This window comes from Mastomys coucha, unplaced genomic scaffold, assembly GCF_008632895.1.
Source record: "Mastomys coucha isolate ucsf_1 unplaced genomic scaffold, UCSF_Mcou_1 pScaffold23, whole genome shotgun sequence".
NCBI classification, from domain to species: Eukaryota; Metazoa; Chordata; class Mammalia; order Rodentia; family Muridae; genus Mastomys; species Mastomys coucha.
Window position 1 is genome coordinate 29,513,242 of NW_022196906.1, and position 25,340 is coordinate 29,538,581.

General features: G+C 41.3%; 4 protein-coding genes across 13 annotated transcripts in view; 2 read left to right on the forward strand and 2 right to left on the reverse strand.

Annotated features, from left to right (window-relative positions):
* The window catches only part of Ddx25 (DEAD-box helicase 25), a 17,514-nt gene extending 10,956 nt beyond the window's left edge, over positions 1-6,558 (reverse strand). Inside the window, exons 1-7 of the mRNA XM_031346375.1 lie at positions 6,369-6,558; positions 5,737-5,803; positions 5,450-5,494; positions 4,854-4,989; positions 2,546-2,638; positions 2,334-2,436; positions 593-707 (exon numbers count right to left, since the gene is read on the reverse strand). Of these exons, the coding sequence (XP_031202235.1) occupies positions 593-707; positions 2,334-2,436; positions 2,546-2,638; positions 4,854-4,989; positions 5,450-5,494; positions 5,737-5,803; positions 6,369-6,431 (622 nt within the window). The 5' untranslated portion in view covers positions 6,432-6,558. The remainder of the gene's footprint in view (positions 1-592; positions 708-2,333; positions 2,437-2,545; positions 2,639-4,853; positions 4,990-5,449; positions 5,495-5,736; positions 5,804-6,368) is intronic.
* A 43-nt stretch (positions 6,559-6,601) lies between these two features.
* Positions 6,602-16,405, forward strand: Pus3 (pseudouridine synthase 3). 3 transcript variants are annotated; one of them, XM_031346379.1, is made up of 6 exons: positions 6,602-6,764; positions 7,432-7,614; positions 9,522-9,737; positions 13,087-13,495; positions 13,588-14,150; positions 14,935-16,405. In XM_031346379.1, the coding sequence occupies exons 4-6, from the start codon at positions 13,121-13,123 to the stop codon at positions 15,431-15,433; spliced, it is 1,437 nt and encodes a 478-aa protein (XP_031202239.1). In that variant the 5' UTR covers positions 6,602-6,764; positions 7,432-7,614; positions 9,522-9,737; positions 13,087-13,120; the 3' UTR covers positions 15,434-16,405. The 3 variants fall into 3 exon arrangements, with proteins under 3 accessions (XP_031202239.1, XP_031202238.1, XP_031202237.1); XM_031346378.1 differs by lacking the exon at positions 9,522-9,737 and having other exon boundaries at positions 6,602-6,807; XM_031346377.1 differs by lacking the exon at positions 9,522-9,737.
* Positions 8,971-19,213, reverse strand: Hyls1 (HYLS1 centriolar and ciliogenesis associated). 3 transcript variants are annotated; one of them, XM_031346381.1, is made up of 4 exons: positions 18,769-19,213; positions 17,104-17,154; positions 12,233-12,348; positions 8,971-10,234 (listed from the first exon to the last, which is right to left on the reverse strand). In XM_031346381.1, exon 4 carries the CDS (start codon positions 10,207-10,209, stop codon positions 9,307-9,309), a length of 903 nt encoding a protein of 300 aa, XP_031202241.1. In that variant the 5' UTR covers positions 10,210-10,234; positions 12,233-12,348; positions 17,104-17,154; positions 18,769-19,213; the 3' UTR covers positions 8,971-9,306. The 3 variants fall into 3 exon arrangements, with proteins under 3 accessions (XP_031202241.1, XP_031202240.1, XP_031202242.1); XM_031346380.1 differs by having other exon boundaries at positions 18,658-18,787; XM_031346382.1 differs by lacking the exon at positions 18,769-19,213 and adding an exon at positions 18,323-18,443.
* Positions 18,855-25,340, forward strand: part of Pate2 (prostate and testis expressed 2) — an 88,410-nt gene continuing 81,924 nt past the window's right edge. For 2 of the 6 annotated variants that reach the window (XM_031346383.1, XM_031346392.1), the window contains exon 1: positions 18,855-19,456. The gene's annotated coding sequence lies outside the window, so the exon portion shown is untranslated. The remainder of the gene's footprint in view (positions 19,457-25,340) is intronic. The other 4 variants (XM_031346385.1, XM_031346388.1, XM_031346390.1 and 1 more) reach the window with 2 other exon arrangements.

Below are 25,340 nucleotides of genomic sequence, written 5' to 3' on the forward strand. Positions count from 1 at the left end.
CCCCCCCCCCGAACCCCCAACACACAGAGCACAAAACCTTCTGAACTGCAAAGCTCTTCTAAATGGGAAACAACAGAAATGCTCAGTAATAGGCCAGATGTGAAAACTATGGGATGCTGTGAAGCTCCTCAGAGGGTGGTGTGACATGCTTCCAGTTTGTGAGCTCTCGATGAAACACATGTGCAGAGAAGCATCTGCAACAGTTCAAAGAAGAGCAAAGACTGGCCTGTCTTTCTCTGGAAGGCAAACTTCCCTTCTTCTATTCTCCTGTCCTTTAAAATTTAATTTTTCCATGATAAGCATATAATGTTTTAATGGAAAAAAAAAACAAATAGAACTTGTTTGGCACAAAACTGCCAAGTCTCAAAAAGCAGAATATAAAAAAGACATCTTCTTACAAGATGTGGAAACAATGTACTGTTTGCTGTGTCCTCATTATATTCCGGACTGTGCCAGGGCTTAAGCCTGGGCCACTTCATTTAATAATATTTCCCCCACTTTACAGATGAGAAAGCAAGAGAAGTTGTAATAGCCTTGTCAGCTGTGAAGCCAGGATTTAACAAATGGCCAAGACAGGAGGACTGGTACATACTTCGGTTTCCTCGAATGGCATACATCACTTCAACATCCACACAGAATTTCCCCATCCTTTCAACCACACGGCCGGTCTGCAGAGCCAGTTCATAGGTAGGAGCCAGGCAGAGGCACTGCAAGGTAGAAGAGGGGAGGAGGAAGGTTCATACAAGCTACTGTTCAAATTTTGATATTAATCAAATGTTGTACAGGAGGAAGCATACAAAGGACACTGAAGATTTTAGCCGAGTGAGACATTTTAATTTGGATATAATTTGGCAGACAGAGAGATGGAAGGTGCCAAAGGACTAAGAAATAGTTACTTAGCTGGGTGGTGGTGGCACACGTCTTTAATCCCAGCACTTGGGAGGCAGAGGCAGGCAGATTTCTGAGTTCGAGGCCACCCTGGTCTACAGAGTGAGTTCCAGGACAGCCAGGGCTACACAGAGAAACCCTGTCTCGAAACTCCCCCCCCCAAAATGTTACTTTACTTAGGGCTCCATAGAAGCACAAGTTACTTACTGCTCACTGTCTTTTGATGGGAGCTAGGAGATGAGGAAGGCAAGATAAATCATGGCTGGTACAATACCCATCACACCTTGCTTGCTCTTAAGAGTCTGCTTAAGCCACATTATGAATATGTGATCCTGCTAGAATGATATCCTGCCTCCCCAACCCCAGCCATCTCCCATAGAAGTGATTGTTGAATAAAGATGCTGATGGAAGAAACGTGTGATATTTAATGCATCATGTGCAGGATCTGTGGTAGAAAAGGCCACAACAAAAGCGCAAAAAATAGTTTCCACGTATTTTCAGCACATGGGCTCAAGCATAGCTCTCTTGAATAGTTCTGATCGACACCATGCTTTAAATATAAATTTCAGTAGCCTTATTTGGAAAGTACACTTTCTGTGCTTGGCTCCTGTCATATGCACCTACAGTTTATGGGAGTCACTGGAAGCTTCCTGAGAAAGGCTTTTTTTTTTTTTTTTTTTTTTTTTTTTTTTTTTTTTTTTTTTTTTTTTTTTTTTTTTTTTTTTTGCATATGTCAGAAATCAGCTTGTAAAAGAACTTGATGAGTGCTCTTTGGAGGAAGCAGGGAATGAATACCAGATTGTTTTTGTGAAAAGAAATGAGGCCAGGAGAATAGTGGGCCGGGTGCCTTGACTCTATGATCACAGGAATATACTTTTCTCCCCAAGAGTCATTGATAAAGGAGTGGGGTGCACTGGATGCCTTTCTTGCCCTAGAACTAAGCAGCCATCATCACTAAACGCTTACTTATTCCAAACACAGTGCTGAAAATGTATGTGGCTTCTCTGAATCTATATGCTGACCTTAGGAGAAGAGCATTCACTCACTCACTCACTCATTCATTTGTCACTCAATGCTTAATGAATCATCTCTACAATCCTGGCACTCTGCTGGGTGTGAGGAGTCAAGTGTGAACAGATCAATGATGAGCCATGCCTTTGGAGTGCTGTCTTCATAGAGAGGAGACAGATGCGGAGGTTTACTAACTTGCCTCTGATACTCAGCTAGGTGGGTATTGGTGGCAGGCTGGGATTGGAGGCGGCTGGACCCTGGCCAGTGCTGGGCACCACTATCCCATATCGTATCCAGGACTCTAGGATTTTATGAAGGAAGGCCTAGTCTACATTTCACTGCAGTAATGATATATTTGCAGAAGGACCAGGCATTCCTTAAATATGGCTATCACTGCAGTTACGATAGTTTCCACCACCATACCCTGTCCTTACCTGTGGAAACAATTCCAAGGCATTCACTCTGCTTAGCATCGCTAAGACAAAGGCCGCAGTTTTTCCTGTGCCAGACTGGCTCTGTGCTATGAGGTTCTGGGGACTGTGAAAAACGAAAAGACAACTGGGCATAAACTGAAAACAATCTCCTGGGCATAAACAGAAGAAACCAAAACCAACCAACTTGAAAGACCACTACCCTGTAAACTCACGGATGTGCGAGCATCATGGGGAGGGCCATCTCTTGGATTTTGGATGGTCGGTTAAATCCCATTGCATAAATCCCTTTTAGTAACTCTTCCTTTCTGTAAAATAGACAGACAGACAGGCAGACAGACAGAATTAATTCTCAAACTCATAAAGCCTCTGCGGATCGGTAGCCTCATTAATAGGAATACAGAAATGCATACTTGAAAGGTGCACCTCTGAGGTGCCGCTTTGCAATTGAGCACGGTTAGTTTTCTCTGACACAGTGTCTGACATTTAGGGATTTATTTTAGCTCATGGTTTAAGAAGTGGTAAAGTCCATTATGGTGGGGAGAGCGTGCTGGTGAGAGTACAACGTTGCCGGTCTCATTGTGCCTGTGGTCGGAAAGCAGAGATCAACTCTGCTTATGCTCAGCTGGCTTTCTCCTCTCCTGGGTTTTACTCAGACAGAGCCCCCAGCTCATGACAGTGCCAGCCCCATGTAGGATGTTCTTTCCTCCTGATCTAAACCTCACTGCAAACACCTCAGACACACATCCAGATGTGTGTGACCTGGGTCATGGCAAATCCAGTCAAGTTGGCAATAAAGATTTAATTTTCTATAAGCACTGAAAGTAATACTTGGAAATACATTATTTATACATCAACCCTAAACTAAATACCCAACTAAATACCATCATACCTCTAGGTTGGACTACTAAAATAATAAGCTAGGCTAGTAGCCTAGGTCAAGGGAAGGAGTAGGACCAAAAGCCAAATGTTCTGTTAAGGAGAGGGTTGGGGGATGAGGATTCATCTGATAAAAGGAACACATCCATTTACGGCAAGTGTTATTTTTCCATAAAACTGGGAAACCAAGTGGCATTTATGGTTTAATTCCTTTTCATGAGTGGCAGACATTTTCAGAAAAGAAAATGATGATTGAGGTGACTCTTTTATTGTTTCTTTTTTACTTTGTACCCTATTATCCCATATTGCTGGTGCAGGAACTTTAAAATGCATCTTTCCTGTACGACTCTGCAAAACGTCTGAATGCAAACAGCCCAAGTGGGCTGCAACATTTACACCTTTGATGAGTCACTTGTACATGTGGGTGTTCTTTTCTCATTTCTGTTTTCTTTCAAGACAGGGTTTCTCTGTGTAGCCAGTCTGGCTATCCTGAAACTGTCTCTGCAGACTAAGCTGGCCTCAAACCCACAGAGATCACCTACTTTTGCCTTCCAAGTGTTGGAATTAAAGGAATGCACCGCCATATGCCTGGCTACATTGGATGGTCCTAATTTGGTATGTTATTTGGTGGATGACTGGCAACCATATCTTAATCATAGGCACGCCCCCTACCACTTAGAAAATATCTGGGCATTGGGATGTTGGATATTTTCCTGTATATAAGTTCATATGTTACTATATCTTTCTTTTGGAAACCAAATATTGTGTGTTCCTGATTGAGAACATGGCATCAAAGGCCAAACACGAATCAGAAATCCAGTCCTCCACAATCAATGAAGACATCTTCCAGATCCATAAACCATTTCTCTACTACAAAGCAAAACTGTGTGCTAAGTAAGCATAAGTAACACTGAGGTACAGCCAAGCCCTGGGATGACTGCCCCAGCAGCTGTTCACACTCACTCACAGGCTCTTAATTCAAGCAATGGGCCCTGAGGTATGGGCAAAAGGCATGTCTAAAGCTGCCTTTTGGATAGCTGGCCAAGCTGCTACCTAACCAGGTCCATTCTGCCCATGTACATGGCAGGCAACATAAGCCTGGTTTGGCCTCACATATCTGTCACCTTTTTTTTCTTTTTCTTGTTGTTGTTGTTGTTAGAATATATTTTCTTGATGGCAATTTTAACCCTAGGGGATGAAAACTCATTTGAGAAAGTTACTCATTTTAATACCATTTGAAATAGAGTATGGTTAGAAAAGCAAAAGCTTATAACTTTTTAAGAAGTGCTAAGGAGATAATTCATCAACGCCTTTGTCTGGATTCTGATACAGAAAGTGACAATATGGTTGTTCTTGGTTGGGTATCCCCAAGTCCTGCAAGATTAAAATATTTTCTACCAAAAAGTGCTCAGGTTGCTAGCCAACTTAGGTATCTAAGTATTCCCTGAGATATGTTTTAATTGCATGTAAAATTATAGGATCTACTCCCTGAGATATGTTTTAATTGCATGTAAAATTATTGGATCTACTTTAATATGGCATACTAGGAAATGAAGAGGATGCTGATGGTTTTTAGTAAACTAGCATAGTAGGCTATTAATGTTTACTAGCATAAGCATATACACTAAGAGTTAAGATACTCACAGCCGTAGCTCTTCAAATGTTTTCACTGAGTAGAGTGGAGAGCTGGGATCCTTCTGTAAGACTTCCACTCGGTGGCTGGATTCTACTAAGGACTGACGGATTAGCTTATTTAAGAGTGAATTGGCTGCCAAATCCACTAAAAAGCAAAACCAAAATGGGACATCAAACCTCTTGAATGACAGCTAGTTGACTGTTATCTCCTACTGAGTAACAGTATACACAAACCAACAGCAGCTTATTCTTAGCTTCCTTACAAAAGAAAGTCCTATAAGGAATGCCATAGCACTGAGAATTCCCTCTTTTTACAAAGATCCAGTTTCTTATGCTCTGTTGTGCAAACCCTTGACCTCACGCAGACCAACATCTCCCTTGCTAAACTGAAAATTCTTAATCTACACCTTGCAGTTTTCATTTCAATGTCGTCTAAAGAAACATATCCCCCTCCTAATTTAGCATTTTTTTTCCTGATAGTATTCATTCAAAAATAAAGCAAAGACAGTGCTTTCCCAAGGAAATCCTATTAACTAACCGTCAAAACGATGATAAACCAAGCGAGCAGAGCTAGTTAGGTACATTCAATCAAAGTTGTCTCCTACCTACATCGTCTTCATCATCATCTTCTTCTGTGTTAAGAGAGCCGTCTAAGAGGGCAAAAGGGAAATAAGAAGCATAAAGAAAAATGTTGAGTATATACAAGGCATTCCCAGAATGTCTCACGTATTCTAGTGTATGCAAACAGAGCCATCTCCTGGAAGAGTAAACCGAGGAGGGAGAGGGTTTTCAATGTAGAGTAAGGAAGCCAAAGCTATTTCAGCTGGCAGATATATGGGGAAAGCAAAGGTGTTTAATTAAGCCAATCTTGCTTTAGCCTAACAACACTCACCTATGTTTGGGACTGTGGTACTTCTAATACCACGAAGGTTCTTCCTGGGATGGACGAGATTTGAAAACTATTGAAAGGCACAAATTTTAACCAAGGTTAAGAAGCGGGACATCAAGCAGGAAGCATGGTGCTATCCTACAGCAGGGGCAGGGAAGACCACCTCAAACTGTTTCCTTTGCAATGCTAAGGGTTAATGATTTCATTTTAGGAACCCGTGTATGAATTCTCATATAATAGAATGGGAGTTTCCATAGCCTCTATTTCTAAGGGCTCTTACTCTGAATATGGTCACTATCTGGGTGATGGGTGGTTTACAACACCTACAGGGGGAAGGTGGCTATGAAGATGAGAAGCCTGCTAAATGGTCAAAACCAGGATAGAAGACAACTCAGTACAGCTAGGATTAGCAGCGGGGTGCTCTCTCTAGATTTCCTGGGGTCTCTGCCCTTTCAAATCAGGGGTCGGTCCTTTCTGGGAGTCTCCTTTTCTGTGGCCCTTCCAGCCCAGCCTCCCCCATCACTTGACACCCCGCTCCAAACGCCAGCGGGGCGCTCCCCTTCCCAGGGGACTTCCCTTGGGAGTCCCTGTTCTAGCCCCCGCCCCTGGGCCCTCCCCTGCTCAGCGGCAGTTACGTGGCTGTTCAGCCGCTCGCTCTCCGCCGCCCCAGCGTCGCCTCCCCAAAGTAACGACGCCATAGCTGCGGTCTCCGCTCTCGCCCCCGGCACGTGCTGCCACCCCCGCGCGGGGCAGCGCCGGATCGGCTCAGCGGCCAATGGTCAGGCTCCGGCACCGGCGTCCGCCTCGCGACCACCCGTGGCGCGGCGTAGTGCGCAGGCGCGGGCCCGGCGCGGGGCGGGCGGAGGGAGAGAGGTGCGGGGCGCAGCTGTGCGGGACACCCGCGAGCTTTCCGTTTGACCAGCCGGCCATCCGCACAGCAGAGAGAAAGTGGGCACGGAGGCGGTACACACATCGCGCTGCAGGCTCTCGTGCGGGTATCTCTCCCGACAGCCCCGCTTGGGCATCACAAGGTGTGAGATTGCACAGCGGAGGGACAGATGGGCTTGACCAAAGGTTCGGAAAAACAAACAAACAAACAAACCACCAAACCAAACCAACCAACCAAACAAACCCCCCCACCCCCCAAAACCAAACAAACCAGAATTCAAGTGCCGACATGTGTCTCAGTCCTGGATACCTGTGATGTGCCCACGTACACACGAATTTTATTCAAAAGCGTGATCCCCTTTTAAAGCAATCTGGACCACCACTACCTATGACATATATTGCACAGCTCTGGGGTAGATACCTTATGCTAAGTTTGGACCAAAGAACCAGGATTTTCAGTTTTCTGACTGGAATTTTAAGAGTTGGGGCAACATTTCTATAATTGTCAAAAGCAGATACTCAAAACTGTAGCCATGATCTCTCCGTGGTGCTGAAGCAGAATTCTTTGGCCTTGTTCTGTCGCAATCTGTCAGTGTTTTCAGGTCATAGCATTTCCCTTTAACCTTTTCAATTTACATTCTAATGGTAAATGTTCGACTCTCAAGGTTAAATTTCTGTTAATTAAACGATGTGCAAGATTGGGACAGGATCTTCAATTTGTTTTCATATAGGATAGCTAGCATTTGAAAATCTCTTTTCTCTCATTTTAGACTAGACTATATTTCTTGTATTGATTTTGTCTTGCGGTAGAGAGGAAGCTGCATCAGAAACCTGCGCATGCGGTGGGCTTCGGCTTAAAGCCCACGCAGTACCTTCGGAACTACATTTCCCAGAACCGCAGGCGCACGTTTAGTGAAGCCGCGCATGCTTACTGAAGACGGAAAGCCCCACAGCTTCCGGCTAGCCGCATGGCCGCCTACTGAGGACCGGAAGGTAAGATGAACTCTGCGTTGGGCATCTTTGAGTTCTAGGGAGGAACGAACAGGAGGGAGGCTGAACTGCTACCTCCTGCCCCGCTACTTAAGTGTTTCAAGAAGGCCTTTGGTGTATGAAGTGGGACTTAGGACAACGCATGTCATGTCGTGCCTCAACTTCTTGGCGCTAAGAAATCCCACCAGCGGGGCTTAGAGAATTTTAACTAGTTTAGAGAGCCTCTACTACACCAAATTTGTTAAAATATAAACAGTAGAAGTCCATTAAAGATGCAGTAGAAGGAAGTGTGGCGGGAAAATGTTTGGGCTTTGCTAAAGTAAACACGATACTTTTCAGAGTTAATGTTTGTAGCGTGTCTCGAACCCTTTATTACAAAAGAAATGTGTACCCTCACCATTTTTTTTTTTTAATTTTTGAAAAAAATTTTACCATATAAAGTTTCGTACATTTGGGGCTTGGCTTGCTATTTTAGGGTGGCAGCTTAGTGCACCCAGGGATTCCCTTTGTGGGTATTTGGTCACCGCCACACAGTATCGTCCAACCTTCTGAATTTCACTGATCAACCTAGTGTGCTGGAGCAGCAAACAGTACTGGGCCAAGAGACTTGGGGTCATGACTTAAAAAAAAAATGTGCCTGGTGACTGGATTGATCTAGCCCTATTCATGCTTATAAGGATACTTAGTAATACTGGGATACTTACCTTGAAAAACCTTTTGATTTTGGTTATTTGAACTTTGAAGTCCAGGTAAAGGTAAATAATTTCCCCCCCAAATCAAGTGTTTTGAAAAGCTGATATACTTTTAATCCTGCACCTAGAATTGAGTTTTAACTTTTCCCCATGCTCTACATGTATGACAGGTCTGGCTGATTTACAATATATTTGTACCACTTACTAATGTATTCTTGGGCATTTGTGGCATAGTTCTCTGATAAACCACTGAGTTTGCAGTTTTTAGTTGCTTGGAGTGAGTGTACTCAATAAGTAGGTGAGTCTGATTATTTTTCTTCTTGATATGTCTAGCAGTGGGTGGAACTGGGTAAATGTATTCTATCTATAGCATTAAATATTGTTCAGAAAATGTTTTAGCAGCTAGTAATTGCCAGTGCTGATCATGTTTAGTGTTTTTCCTTCTTGAACATTTAGGCCTAAATTCAGTGCTTGAAATAGACAACTGATTTTTAGATATTCCTTACTATCAAGATCTATACCCAGTCTAGTTCATTTTTGTATCTCTCTTCATGTCAGGCTGTATACAAAACCTTTTTGAGTATCATTAGATGATCAGAGGGAGAATTACAGCCTAGATCTAAGGTCCTCTTATATTGGGAATTATTTAAAACAAGGTTCAAACTCGTCATTTTCCAAAATTCTTTAATAGATGAGTTTAATCCTAAATTAAAAAAAAACAAAACAAACCACAGCTTATAAATCGTTTCAAAATGGCACTTACTTTGACAAAATCCAAATTTCAGTAGTTTTCCACCCCCTCACAATTGCTGTATTTGAGAATTAGAAATGCAAGTGGTGTATGGTATCTGTATCTGTGTGACATACCAACAATGCTAGGAAGAACCAGTGAAGTCCTTATTCTGTGTTCTGCCTGCTTTTCAAGGCAATTATATTTAAAGGAGAGATAAAGAAGTAGGTTATCCTAAATCTCTTGGTAGGAGAGACAGGTTTTTAAAAAGACTTAAGAAGGAGAAAGAGGGAAGGGAAGCTTCTTAGGCATGACGCCATTTGCAAGGTCACAACGGACACCCCAGCGAAGGGCAGACCTTTTCTTCTCAGTTGGCACTAGGTAATTGTTTGGAACATACACATGTTGAGGCTTGAACTGAGGTTCTGTTCGGGAAAGCATTTGCCCACGGACACTCCAGCGTAATTCCTTTCTATGATCTTCACCAGGAAATCGCATTGAATCCCAGTCTCTTTTGTACTCAAAATATCTGGCTACTCGGTCTATCTTGCCCCGGTTTCGGCTTAACTGATCCAGTCTGGGGAGAATAAAGGACTTGGGTCTGCTGGCAACTATCAAGTCTTGTTCATAAACAGGAGGGCCCATTTCTTCTCTTCGTAGATAGCAAATGAGCTGATCTTGTGAAATTCCTTGGCATTCACAAGGTAGGTTAAATTTTTGTGAAGTGTCAACTGGGGATTCTGTACCTTCTTGGAATTGCAAGTTCATCAACCTGTGTCTCAAGTCCCAGAGATCCAAGTCGCTTTCTGTACCAGATTCAGATTCACTGATAACAGACTCATCTGTCACTAGCACTTCCCCATCTGGCTTTCTGCGCAGCACCTTCCTCTTCATCACTGGTTTTCTGCATTTTTGGGAAATCTCTGAAACTGTTGATGAAGCGACGCGGCTTCCTGTATGTGGGAAGTGCAGGTGCATAGGAAGAGCTGGTCTCTTCCCTGGTGTTACTGAGGCTTTACTGTAGGGATCATACTGACCAACCTGGGCTTCTCTCCTTGAATCTCCTTCACCCTGCCCTGCACAGATATGTGTAAATGCTGTAGCAGCAGCTAACATTCGCTCTTCTGGATCCATATTGGCCCATTTTTGTCCACCAGGTCCTATCAGTTGCTCCATTGCTTCCTGTACACTATAAGCTTGTCTGTAAGAGATAATATTGGTCAGTTTCTACCTAATTGCTCGTTCTTGTCTTGATATTACAGTTAAATGGCAAGTGGCAAAAGCTGTGGCAGAGCTACATATCTATTTCTTACATTCATTTCTACTCATTTCTTACACTTTCTATTGCTTTATCACATTTAATGGTTCCTATGATATGGTCTGTGTTCTGCTTGTAAAGCTTGAGACTACATGTAATGGAGCATGATGCTTTAGTGAACATTATATAACATGCTTAGAGAATGCTTTATATATTTGGCCTTACTCCCAGGTGTTTTATTAATCCGTGTAATCCTTATATTTTAGGCTAATCCTTATATTTTAGGCTTAGTTCCTTGTCACAGGAAACTACACATTAACTTTATAAAAGGTATATAACTAGTAAATAGCAGAGCTGGAATTGTAGCTCAGGCAGTCTGAATTACACTTAGTTCTTGTTTTTATTCCTAAGTGATATAACCCAAACATCAAAAGAGTAACATTATGGGGTATATACATGCACACAACACATATCGGAATGCATATACTCCAAGATAAATCTGTTCTAATAAAAATAACTTGAATATACACTATCTTCAACACCCAGTGGTTGATTTCCTGATTAGATTTAAGGTAGGTAATCTATTGCCTGCTACTTTCATTTTTCTCTTGAAATTGAAAAATCATGCATAATTTTAAGAATGGATTTCCCCTCTCTGATGAAATTGCTCTAGAAGGCAATTTCTTAGCAGTTTTCTAGAATTTTCCACATTCAGGCTAATTTCCCCCCTCCCCCCTAAAGCAGCATGGTGTAAATAAAGCCTCTCTGATCTTTAAAGAGTTGTGGTGATTCAGCTCTGTCAGTACAGAAAAACTTACTTCACTGCTTAAGGGACTTCATCCAGTCCCTTATTGACATAATCTAGACTTATAATCACTTGATTGTTGAAAATTAATGTGTCTTGTAAACTCTTACACACTTGCATAAGCATGTAGCACAGGTTAGATTTCCAGCATGGAATTAACGATAAAGTTACCACCCCTCCCACCACAGTGGTGTACTATCACACATTCTCATCCTTGTAGACTGTCCCATAATTAACTGTTCTCATATACTTGAACAGATTTTCATAAACTTTTTTCATTTTGCATGAAATAGCTGGTCTTTCCTCATATACCTCTCACTTTGTTGACATTTTATTGATGTTTATATTAAAACTGATTTTTTTACATACTAAATTATATACAAGTTCTAAGTGTGAGATCAAACCTCGGTCTTGCATGTAAATCAGGAAGGTGTTCTACCATTGTGTTATATCCCCAAGTTTTGTTTGCTGTTAACCTTTTAAAGTCTATTCTTGCTACCCTAATTTATTTTTTGGGTAGACACTTCTCTCTCCTACAGTTCTTGGGTTTTATAGTGTTTTACTTAGACATTCCTTTCCCCTAGGAACACAGATGAGGGACAAGCGTGATTGCCTAGCCTACAGGAGGCTATAAGTCCAGTTCCTAGTCTTGCTCTCCCTAAAAGCTTTCTCAGATGATTTAATAATATAAGGTTGCCTTTAATCCTAGTTGGGAGCCAGAGGCAGGTGGATCTCTAAATTCAAGATCAGCCTGGTCTACAGATCTAGTTCCAGGTTAGCCAGTGCTACACAGAGAAATCCTGTCTTGAAAAACCAAAAGGGCATTTTCTTGTCTTCTAGTAATTTTAGTTTGGCTTATAAGATTTAAATGTTTAACCTTCTATCATAAACTCCAAGGATTAAGATGGAACTTTCAGACATAGCCATAGAACAGATGGAGAAATAACCACCAAGTAACCACAGTCACAGAATAATTAGAACACCTCAACCAGTGTTGAGACTGTCATCACTGCCCTTTGGTTACTGAAATGCATCAGAAATTTCACATTCTAGATCCAAATTATGTCAGACTAACTCAACTGTGATAGAAATCTTTTATAAACACATGAAATTTGGTTGTAAAAAGTAATTATTACCTTTTTTTCTGTCATTAAAACTGCTTAAAGGAAAATTTGTCTCCAGGTTCTACTCCTAATGGGAAATATAACCATGGATAGTATTTCTTCAATTCAGATAGCTTCTATTGTGCCACCTTTAGAACAAAACAGAACATTAGATAACAACGTATAGGCCACTTACTTGAAATATTATAAAACAATAGAAACAGTCATAAGTAGTTCACATAATTCTTACCATTAAAAATATTGAACAAATGTACCAAGAAATCAAGAGGAAATGTAATTGGAAGAAAACAGTCAGCTTAGTCCTCAGCCATCTTGGCTAATGACAAAGAAATGAAATTGACATTTTCCCTAAATTTAAAAATGGTGGCCGGGTGGTGGTGGCGCATGCCTTTAATCACAGCACTTGGGAGGCAGAGGCAGGCGGATTTCTGAGTTTGAAGCCATCCTGGTCTACAGAGTGAGTTCCAGGACAGCCAGGGCTATACAGAGAAACCCTGTCTGGAAAAACAAACAAAACAAAACAAAAAAAATGGTGAAATGTTTTTCCTTTTCCCTTTATGAAGTGGCAAGATAGACTGAAAGAACAGTATCTGAGTGAAGAATCCACAATAATTAAACTAGTAATTTTGGGCGTACTAGTTATATTCTTTAACATCAAATTCAATCTTAGCTAGTCTTTTGATTTCTTGAGGTATCTTGTTCTGTAGCTGGCTCCTGGAACTTGTGGTCCTCCTGTTTGTCTCTCAAGTACTAGGACTCTCTAATCTCTGCACTACCATGTTCAGCCTAGATATTTAATCACCTGACACTGATATCCCCAAAGGAACCAGCACTGAAACTGATATCACCTCACTATCTTTCCACAGGGTGGACCTGCATGATTTCTTCCTGGGGGATGTCATGGCTGAAAACACAGACAGAAACCAGATTGAGAAACTCCTAAACAGAGTAAAGGAACTGGAAGAGGAGGTGGAAAGACTTAAGAAAGAACAGGCCAACAATATAAAAGACTCAAGTATCAGAGAAAATTCTTTAGGTTCTGGAAAAGCTAAGCGTGCTTTTGATTTCAGTGCTCATGGCCGCAGACATGTAGCTCTAAAAATAGCCTATCTAGGCTGGGGATACCAGGGCTTTGCCAGTCAGGAAAACACAAGCAATACCATTGAAGAGAAACTGTTTGAGGCTTTAACTAAGACCCGACTAGTAGAAAGCAGACAGACGTCCAACTATCACCGGTGTGGTCGAACAGACAAAGGTGTTAGTGCCTTTGGACAGGTAAGGGCCAATATTTTGTTTCTCAGAGCCAGTAATAACAGGGAAATCTGAGTGTACATACTGAGTTTTGATACCTCTCTATAATTCCACAGGTGATTTCTCTGGACCTACGTTCTCAGTTTCCAAGGAACACGGACTCAGAAGATAATAATTTAAAACATGAAGCTGATGATGTTGCTAAAGAGATCCGTTATACTCATATTCTCAATCGGGTGCTTCCTGCAGACATCCGAGTATTGGCCTGGGCCCCTGTAGAACCTAGCTTCAGTGCTAGGTTTAGCTGTCTGGAGCGGACTTACCGCTATTTCTTCCCTCGTGCTGATTTAGATATTGCAACCATGAATTATGCAGCTCAGAAATATGTTGGCACTCATGATTTCAGAAACTTGTGTAAAATGGATGTAGCCAATGGTGTGATTAATTTTCAGAGAACTATTCTATCTGCACAAGTAGTAGTGGCCCAGAGCCCAGGTGAAGAGAGAAGGCAAGAACCATTCCAGTTATGTCAATTTGAAGTGATTGGCCAGGCATTCTTGTACCATCAGGTTCGGTGTATGATGGCTATCCTCTTTCTGATTGGCCAAGGAATGGAGAAGCCAGAGATTATTGATGAATTGCTGAACATACAGAAAAATCCCCAGAAACCTCAATATAGGTAAGTTAAATCAAACTAGTATATCCTTGACCCTTCCATTATTGAAATTACTCGCCAATGACTCTGCTGCCCTCATTAAACTTTATATACTTTTAAAAGATTTTACTTTATATATATGGGTTTTTTGCCTTCATGAATGTCTGAGAACTACCTGTGTAGCTGGTAACCACATAGGCCAAAGAAGGTGTCAGATATTTTGGAACTTGAGTTACAGAAGGTTGTAGGTCACTATGTGGGTACTGGGAATTGAACCCAGGTCCTCTGGGAGAGCAGTTAATGCTCTTAATCACTGAGCCATCTCCCCAACTTTCTCTATAAACTTGTAATTTATAGAATGTAATGAATGTGATTTGTAGAATTTTATGAACATGTAAGAGGGGGTACTGTCTACTAGTTTTCTTATTGTTTTTTTTTTTTTTCCACTAGTAAGGAAATAGCTGGGCTCCTAATTCCCAGCTTCAGAAATTATAGGGAAGGTAGAGATTTTTATTTTGTGACTAGGCTAAATAGGTTGTGAGAATGTCACAAACAAATCTGGACAAACTTTTTCTGGTATGATGGGGAGCCCTATCAGCCCATGTCTTGATTTGTTGCCACTGACATTTACTTAGTACAGCTCAAGTTGATCATCCTTACTCTTTGTTTTACTCCAGATTAAGATAGTTACTATTAACATTAGTGGATCTTCTCTGCCCCCTTAATTTCAGCTAAAGATCAGTATTTTTTTAAAAAAGTACCATTGGCTAACTGCTGTGATTTCTCATACTTGTTTGTTTCTTTTTAGCATGGCTGTTGAATTCCCTCTAGTCTTGTATGACTGTAAATTTGAAAATACCAAGTGGATTTATGATCACGAGGTTCAGGAATTCAATGTTACCCACTTACAACAGCTATGGGCTAATCATGCTGTTAAAACTCACATGTTATATAGTATGCTACAAGGACTAGACTCTGTTATGGTAACATGTGCAGCAGGAACAAAGATGGATAAAGCAACAGAATGGAGAAACATTCAACCGTCTGTCATAAAGCACACTAGTGCCTTTGTAGAAGGAGTGAAGATGCGCACATATAAGCCCCTCATGGATCGTCCCAAATGCCAAGGACTGGAATCCCGGATCCAGCATTTTGTACGAAGAGGACGAATTGAGCACCCACATTTACTCCATAAAGAAGAAAAAAAAGCCAAAAGGGACTGTGCTGACAAAGAAGAAAATGCTGTTTTAGAGAATCCAACTAAGAGGGTTTGTATAATAGATGCAGAAATTAACAGCATTGTATAATCCTAGGAAGCTAGCATCTCTACCAGGATCCAGGGAGCAACAACCAGTTAAAATTCTAATGATTGGCAAAAAGGCCTAACAGGTTCTTAAACAGAAAAAGGTATATTCTCTAATCTCAGTCCAAAAGAATTATGAAATGAAAGAAGCAAAAAGCACTTGTCAGTTATATGCACCTGGAAATCTGTGCCTTGTGTTCAAATCCATTAAATCCTGGTCTACAAATATATTTGTTGTTCTCTTTCAAGGCAAATGTGAAAACTACTAATCTGAAAGATCTTTGCCAAAGTGTCTTACTTTCTAAGAATTCATCAACTAAAGATAGATATGTTCTGTGCCAGGCATGAAGCTGCCCGGAATCCACCTAACTCAAGGCTGCACAGCATATTTTAACGAGCAGCTAAGTGCAGAGGCAAACCTTTTACTAAGGGCAGGAGTAAAAATAAATACTTTTAGGTTCTGAAAAGTAACAAAATATTGAACTCTAAAAGGACCATTTAAAGTTGTAAAAACATTTTTGGTTCTTGTTGACCAAGTTCTGGAAGGTTCAACTTTGTAGAACTTGAGACAGGAAGGAAAAAAGTTCTTTAAGTGGAGGTACATACCTATACTCCCAGCCTTTGGGTGGAGACAGAATCTAGAGGTCAAAGTTATCTCTTCACCACACAGTGACTTCAAGACTAACCTGGGCTATTAGAAACCCTTTCTCAACATATGAATAACCACATATAAAAAAGCTGAGTCTAAGGTGGGAAATGCAAGTTGTCTAAAGGGTTGTAAATTAGCAAATACTCAGTATGGCTGGAAATTGACAAAAAATTAATTTAGGTAAGCAGTGTGTCACATTATTTTCTAGAACCACAGAAGTTTTAGAAGAAAATTATGTAGCAAAAGCATTGCTGTTATAAGTGCTAATATGTACTGAAGCATACACAATTCTTAACTCATTGTCCTTTGTAACAATAAATACCATAGCAAAATAACTTAGGTTTCTACCTTAGTCACTTGTCATTACAGTAGTTTTATTTATTTTTATATTTATTTTTTGTTGTTTTTTTTTTTTTTTTGATACTGGGTTTTTCTGTATATCCCTGGCTGTCCTGGAACTCACTCTGTAGACCAGGCTGGCCTCAAACTCAGAAATCCACGTGCCTCTGCCTCCCAAGTTCTGGGATTAAAGGTATGTGCCATCACTGCTGGGCAACTAGTTTGTTCTTAAGTTCAAGACCCAAAAGACACCATGTTCTGAAACTGCTAACTAAAAGAACATGTAAGCACAAACAGTATTTACAGTATTTACAGTATGCTGGTGCTGCCTAAGTGCTAGAGCTCCTAGGGGTGGAAGACTTCAGAAAACAATTCCAGTTTACAAGATCAAATAGCTTAAGAATGAGTACACTTGCACAAGTGTACAGCACAGTACTAACTTTCATAGCCCAGCAGAGGAGCCAGGAGAGCAGTGACACAAGTCACTTGTCATATAACAATCTAAAAAGGACTGCTTTGTCCTTTAATTTTTAAAATCCTGAAGAATTTTATGTGTGTGTGTACATGGGTGTCCACAGAAGGTCAGGAGAAGGCATCTTTAGATTCCTTGGAGGTGGAATTAGAGGCATTTGTAACGCATCCTCACACTGGGAATCCCAACTCTGGTCCTCAGAACAATTTCTTACCTTATTTTGGTTTGCATTGACTGGCTGTATTTGAGTTAACAAAAAGGAAACCTAGAAAAGAAAAACTGGCTTTAAGAAACATTCGTATTTAAAAAGTCAATTCCAAAGCAACAGTACATTGGGTGGGGGTGAGGGGACCTGGGGGAGGGAGCACTAATTGAAGGGTGTTACACTCCAGGAGTTTACAGAAGCGGAGAGTTCAAGGCTGAGGCAAATCCTTTCAAGAGGTTGTCTGGGTATGAATATAAAAGAAAATGGAGCCTTTAATCCCAGAACTTGGGAGGGAAAGACAGGCGGATTTCTGAGTTCGAGGCCAGCCTGGTCTACAGAGTGAGCTCCAGGACAGCCAGGACTATACAGAGAAACCCTGTCTCAAAAAACAAAACAAAACAAAACAAAAAAACACACAAAAAAGAAAAGAAAATGGATTCAGTTAGCTTATTGGCTGTCATCACAGAAGCAGCAAATGAGAAGCTCCTAAATGTATTTTTACAAAATTACTTCAGAGAGGTAATATTTATACAAACGCCAAAGTAGGACTGAATGTGAGAAAAATGTAAAGTAGGGTATAAAGCTTATTTCATTTAAAAAGTGAAATTATCTCAAAAGGTTTTGAAGTTTAAATGAGATATATATCTCTCTAATGGAGTTGGCCTGGGGTGATTTTAGACTAAGCCAAGATGATTTTTAAAGGCCTCCTTACAGTGATTAAGTCCTGTTCCTTTGTGTTCAAATTATTTCCCCTTCATTTTTACACCTCAAATATGTGAAATTTTTCATGAATTACAAAGTGAAATGCAAATTTTCATGTCTACAGGTTATACTCAGTTCCATTGCTTTCTAAATAAACTACAAGATCTCACAAGAAGCTAAACCATCTTATATTTTGAGGATAAATATGGGTAATATTGACTAAAATACTCTTCTATCTTTCCTTAAAAAAAAAAAAAAAAAACCTCAAACAGTTTAATGCACCAGGACTGCCTAGTTATAGTAAAAAGATTCAGGGGGTGGGATTTTTAACAGGAAAACTGATTATTAGCTCGACACACGCGTTGGAGTGCCTCTATTTTTTCACTTTCATCAGCACTGCACACTGAAAAACCTAACCAACTTGAAAGAAAGGGCACTGTAATACTTTTGTTTGTATTGTGTAGCTTTTATACGGGGTTTTTCTCTCTTTGGGTAGGGTCACCCAGAGGGGTTCCTTCAGTTTTACCTGCTATCCTAAATCCTAAGCAAACAGTATGGAGAGCCGCTTGTACGCTTGAATCCACGGAAGGTGTAACCCAAACGTGTGAGGCTACTTCCCTGCTCTTCCAACAATAACACCACTAGTCGCACCATCTGGCCACGGGCGTGCCGGGAGCTCGACTTCCCCAGGGACCCGTCCCCGTTTGCACGCTGACAGGGAGGGCTCGGTCCACTCGCTTGCCCGCCGGGCACTAGTGGCGCAGGCAGGGTGTACAGGACATTGTGACCAGCAGGGGCTTGGGCGGCCTGTGCCCCGTCAGCGAGTTAAAGACGTCCGAAGCAGCGCAGGCCGAGATTTACCTTGAGCGCCAGAGCCTGGCAAGGAAGAAAAGGCGAATCCACGCGCAGCGGCCGAGGGGAGGAGCGCGGTCTCCCAGGAAAGGTCCACCGCCCCGGCTCCCCGATCCTCACCAGCCTCAGCCGCCGCTGCCGCGGGTCTAGCAGTCGCTGCTCCCTCCGGAACACTGTCTCCTACCCGCGCAGGCGCACAGCACCTCCACGCTCCGTGTAGTCGTTAACGGTCCGCTGTTTAAATCCCTGAACGAGCCCACGCCTTTGGCTCCGCCCACCATCTCTCTCGTTGGTCCAGAGGCCAGACGTTCTCCACATCTATATAACGATTGGTGCACATCTTCTTTAAGCCCTCCCCCCTTGGGCCCGGGGACTGGGTTTGGGGCGTGGAGCTGAAGTGGAAACCCGCCAGACCGTGGCGCGGAAGCCGTTTGTTGCTTGTTTGGGTGTTAGTCTGGCGGTTGTGGCAACGCGCTGGCCCCGTCCTTACCGCAGCCGCTCTTGGCTGTGGCCGGCGGTGTCGCAGGGAAGCGGAGGGGAGGATTCTGGGGCGCGGCTGGCCCGGCTCGTGAGTCGGCCTCTGCAACTTGCGGTAGGACCGCCTGACCAATGCCAGCTGCAGCCGTCCCCCGAGGCACTGTTGGCGCTCTTCCAGAATGCACTGTTGTTACCCTCCTTTTCTGAGCGTACTGTTAACAATATATATATATAACATATACATATATATTATATATATGCCTGATGTTTACAATGATTTGTGTACTTACCTGGAAAAAAAAGGACCCTAGTGCTTTGGAGATTACTGAGGGTAAGATTGGAAAAGAGGCCCCCATAGTTTAACTTTGTAGTCACTAGTATGCGTCGAATCCAAATAGGTAGGCGTTTATTTCTTAAAATATAGAAAGCTAGATTGTTGGGATGGCTCTGGGGTTAAGAGCACGAGTTGCTCTTCCATCCGTCCACAGTTCAATTCCTAGTAATCACATGGTTGGCTCATAAAGGGATCTTATGCCCTCTTCTGGGAGCAGGTGTTCATCAGACAAAGCACCCTCCTCCCCCCCCCAAAAAAAGCTAGAATGCTTAACTTTTCCAAACAATCTTATAGCCTGCCTACCTAGCTTTTCATCAGGGCCCTTGCTCTACCTCTGAGGCAGTTGAGAATTTATAAAAACTGAATGACTGCTCCTTGATGGACAATGTAACACTACTTTATTACACATATTTTTATCAGGACAAATATCCTGTTTTCGTGTAATGCACAGAATTTCCTTTAGCATAGAACCTCCAGCTAATGTGTCTCAAACAAGGTTAGATGATTTATTTTCTTACCTACTTTTGGACATTCAGCTTTATTTCTATACCTTAAGTTATGAGCTTGACATGTAGCCCAGGCTGGCTTTGATCTCAAGATCCTCTTCCCTCTGGTAGGAGGACTGTGCTTTGTTGCCGGGCAAGCAAAAATAAACATAACCATAGCACTTTAACTATACTTGCTTCATATGTGATAGCTCACATGATTTAAAATCGAGTATTTAATTTTTCACTTGCTTCTTCTCCAAGTCAGAATTCAGAGTTGCACATTGAGATTGGTCAGTTTATCTCATTTCTTTTCTTCTAGAAATGCTTCCATTTCGCTTACAGTTTACTTTCTAAAGAAGCCAAGTGGTCGGGTTTTCATAAATCCTAGTGAATGTCTTCCTTACCTTTTGACTGCCACATAGTTCTTCTCTTTGTTTGCTCTCCCTAACGAGGTGTAGTTAATTTTAAGCCCTCAGCATCTTTACTTGTAGGTGGGAATATTTTCAGCTGGTCAAATGGTCATACTTAAGTTAACCAGCCTTTTGTTTGGTAACTAGTCTTTGCTTACCTTACCCCTTCGTTGACATTTTAAATCCCTCCGACTGCAGTTCTCTGATTATATCCTGTCTCTGTTATTTTCGGTTTATTATTTCTTTGTCTTCCCACTACAGGGGAGTAAGAGTAAAGACAAAGAATAGCAAAATGAACTTAAGTAACTTCCTCTTGACATTGCTGCTGTGTTCCATCGACTTGTCTGCCACCCCTTCTTTTCACTGCTTTGCTCAGTTGCTCCTTAAGTTTCTACATTTAGAATTCTGTCCCATCTGTAAACTCAGGCTACTTTTGATGGTTGCCAGGGATCTTAACAGTCATCAACTTCAATTATCCTGTTTAGTCCTATGAGTATTTGATAATTTAACTAATATATATCTACTAGGCACTCATACAACTTCCGTATGTTTTGATGATTTGGTAATTGAATAAAAATTCCAGCAAGTGGGAGACAGGATGCAGGATCTGGAGTTTGAAGCAAGCCTGGACTACATAACAAGACGACTATGTTTCAAAACACTCGAGGATGGTAATACAGCTCATGGTGGAGCACCTGCCTGGCATGTACAGGACTCCCTCTGAGAGTTTAATCTTCAGTACCAAAACCAAAAGACACACACTCAGCCCAAATGAACTTCTTGTTTAGGAGTAATTGACACTGGGTCAATCAAAATTAAAATTATAGTCTGTCAGCATTGAGGGGAGACAAGTTGTTCAGAGAGAACGTCTTAAATAAGAAGACTCAGTTTTATGTCCTAGAACCAAGAACGAAAGGAGAAGTAAGTAAAAGAATGTGGAGGGTAGAGATGAAGTGAGAGGTATCTTATAAGTGGTTGTAAAGCATATGCAAGGATCTAGGCAGATGGCAGACTTAGATTTGAGAAACAAAGAAAAAGGTAGGTAGTAGAGTTGAGCTTAAGAGGTAGGTCAGGTAGGCCAATCGAAACAAATCTGACTTTATCCAAAGAACCGTGGAACTGGGTATCTGAAGCAGAATTGGGGCATGCTGTGAAATGCTTGGGTTTATTCTTGAAATTATTTTCTTTCCTTGAGAATAATGGATTAGAGGAATGCACAGTTTTATGTAAAATGTGTATTCATATATGCATTTGCATATTCGAGGCTTAGGTTGTAGTACTTTAGCTAGGGTGGTAATGGCCAGGATATTAAGAAAGGAAAAGATAGATATATTTTGTGTCTATGACCAGAACACATATTTTATAAGGCTGCGGTGTGAGAGAGCAAGTGTGGTTTCTTTGTTCATAGATTTCTGGTTTGTGCAGTTGAATACTCTCTTCTCAAATAGGAGATCTTGGAAAAAGGCTTTTTTTGAGTGAGGTAGAGTTAAGTTTTCAGAATATTGCATTTGAGGTGTGTGTTAGCATTCTGTTGCTGTGACTTAACAGAGACACTGAAATGGAGGACAGATTTATTGTGGTTCGAAGTTTGATCTCTTGCTCATTTAGCTCTACTGTTCTTGGGTGATGGTGGGGCAGAATATCACTGTGGGTACAGATAGCAGAACACAGCTGCTCATCGTATGGCAGCTGAGAAGCAGGGAGACAGAGAGGCACATAAGAAGGGGTGGGAGCATCCTTGATTATCTACTTCCTCTAACCATGCCCCACTTTCTAATAACGCCACCAATTATGAACCTTCACTGGGTTAGTCAACCAAAGAGGTTGAAGCTCTCTGATCTAATTACCTTCCGATGAATGGATTCACCTCCTGGGGACCAGTCCTTCAGATCATTGAGCTCAAGGTGTGTTCCATATATCCAGAAGATACTCTGAGATGCCCTGGGGAGAGAAGAGTAAGTAGTTATATTTAAAGGAAAAACTTGTGTTGATGGAGAGTTGACTAAGTGGTTAAGACTTCTTGTTGCTCTTGCAGAGGACCCAGGTTTGATTCCTAGTGTCCATGTTCAGACATCTGTAACTCCAGTCCCAGGGGATCCATACCTCCTCCTGACCTTCAAGGGCATTAGGCTGGCACATGATGCACATACACACCAGGCAGAGCATCCATATACATAAAGTAATAAAACAAGTAAATAAAAGTGTGCTGAGTGGTGATTGAGAGCTGAGGGAACATTTTTGTTTTACACAACAGTCCTCCTTTGTAAGCTTGGGTAAACTTGGAGTGATCTGTAAGTGAGAAAATGCACGTTAGCATAGTATCTACCAAATAACACATTATAGATATGTTGTGGTATTGTTATTTTTTGTTCTCATGAGATGATGGCTCCATGATTTTCTTATATTTTGAATGAGTTAATATATCCTCAACACCATTGATACATGAGGCTTCCGAATATGATAACCAAGTTACTCTGTTTACATACTCGCAGAGTAAACTGTGTTCCTGTATCCTATATAATCTGAACCCATGTAATGGCTTGAATAGGAATGGCTCACATACCTGTGTGCTTAGTCACCAGAGAGTGGTGCTACTTGAGAAGGATTAGAAGGTATGGCCATATTGGAGTAGATGTGGCCTTATTGAAGGAAGTGTGTCTCTGGAGGTGGGGTTTGGGGTTTCAGAATCCTACGCCAGACCCGGTGGTGTTTCTCTCTCTGCTTACAGATCAGTATGTGACTCTCAGCTACTACTTCTCCAGCACCATGTCTGCCTGCGTGCTACTATACTTCCTTCCATGACATTAACAGACTAGCCTCTGAAACTGTAGGCAAGTCACAATTAAATGATTTTTTTAATGAGTTGCCTTGATCATGGTGTCTACTCACAGCTCAAGAACAGTGAACCAGTATAGAGGGCTTGAGGTTCACTGGCTTGCAGATAGCAATAAAGAAACCAGGATTGTTAAACACCTAGGTTTTCTTTTCTTCAATGAATGAAATTGACACTTGTTTACCCAGGAGGCGGAGTGGATGTTACTTATTAACATGGTGATCTTTTGCTGTTCTGTGGAACTAGCCTCCACATGAATTCCCCAGCTCCTAAGAGCTGCCTTTCAGTCAGTAGAACCCATCCTTATGAAAGAGGTCTCATGCACTTTGCAAAAGAATGTTGATACCATACTTGCTATAAACCCTTCCTCCCTAGACCTTTATCTGAAGCATTTCTCAGTCAATAGAACTCATTCCTTTGGAAGGTGCTCTGCAATAGACATTTGCAAGGGAGTTTCAATGTAACCATGCCTTAAGATTTGTTGTGATAATCATGAGGAAACTTGTTCCCAAAGTTGTACTGTATTTAAATATCTCAAAGTTAAACGGCTCAGGATCAGACTCTGAATGTTTGAACCATCCTGGTTAAGTCCCTTCTTACGTCACAGGGATCATTTTCCTGCCAGCTGTTATACTTGCAGGGATCCTCATAACCAAGACAATCTATAATATCTTCAGCCTCATTTCCCAGTGTCCCCTTGTGCGAACCTTCTACTTAGTTTTATTTATTCACTGTTTTAAAAGCTCTCGGAGTTCCATGGAGACTTCTATTTAGAGTGCCTTCTTGTCTCTTCCCACATCGCGTTCCTCTTTAGCTCTTAGTTCCAGTCCATTTTTTTTTCCACCAAGCCCCTCTAACTGCCCTCAAGTTGCTGAAATCTGACCCACTTTGAAATTCCTCAGCTTCCTATGCCATTGAGCACCTAGAACACACAGTACAGGAGTGTCTGAACTTTCGGTTTCTCTGGGTTACATTAGATGAAGAGTGGTCTTAGGCCTCTCATTATACACAAACACTGATGTTCTTGTATGAGCTGATGAGAAAAAAATTAGCATGTAATTTTCATGATATTCCTCTCCACAGATGAACACTCACTCCTTACATCTGAGTTATGTGACTCCAGGTTGGAGACTCATTTAAAATCATGGAGCAGGCTCTGAGCTTGTGATCATCAATAAAAAAAAAATAATGTATCCAAGGAATAAAACTTCACTGATTTTTAAAGACTTTTAAAATTATTACATAAGTAAAATAGCAGTACATAAAACTAGTGGAATGTTTGTCAGTGTATTGAGAAACGTTTGCATCCACATCCGCTTTGATGGGAGCACATCGAATATCTGTATTCTCAAGTTGCACACCTGAGATTTTGCTGCTACTTTTAGTCTTTGTGTGCTTCAGTCTTGAACACAGTTGCTTTCAAGTGCAGGTGCTCCCAGCAAGTGGTTTCAGGAATATGGTGGGATTATGAAGCCAGGGACGTCTGTCTCTGCATCAGGACAGTTCACACATGAACATAGCTTTTCTTTAAGTTGATGGTCAGGTTGAAGATCTGTGAAATTCTTTTTGAAAATGGGCATATAGGGAATATCTATTTGTGTTGACTGAAAACGTGGTTGAAGATATATCAAAATATCATTTATTTCTCCAGGAATCTTGAAATCCAGTCTCACATTCTTTTATCAAATTGAAAAATGTACTACATACTTTTTATCATTTCAAGGACTATGTTAAATAAGCTTAACAAAATGCATAAAATTATGTCTTAATTTGAACTGGTTATACTTTCAGTTTTATTCGCAACACTATTATAATTTGAAAAATTGTGTTGATATATTTGTTTTGCCTTGAAGACCAATGTTTCATTTTAAAATTTATCTATGTATCTATCTCTTTATTTGTTTTTGTTTGTTTTTCGAGGCAGGGTTTCTCAGGATAGTCTTGGCTGTCCTGGAATTCGCTCTGTAAACCAGACTGGCCTTGAATTTATAAAGATCTGCCTGCTTCTGCCTCCCAAGTGCTGGGAATAAAGGTGTGTACCACTGCCACCCAGCTAAGACTAATATTTCAAATGAATGGTTAAAGTCACTAGCAAAGTTAAATTTGTAAGCCAGTTCTAGAACAAGTTTTATTTGTGATACAAAAAAAAA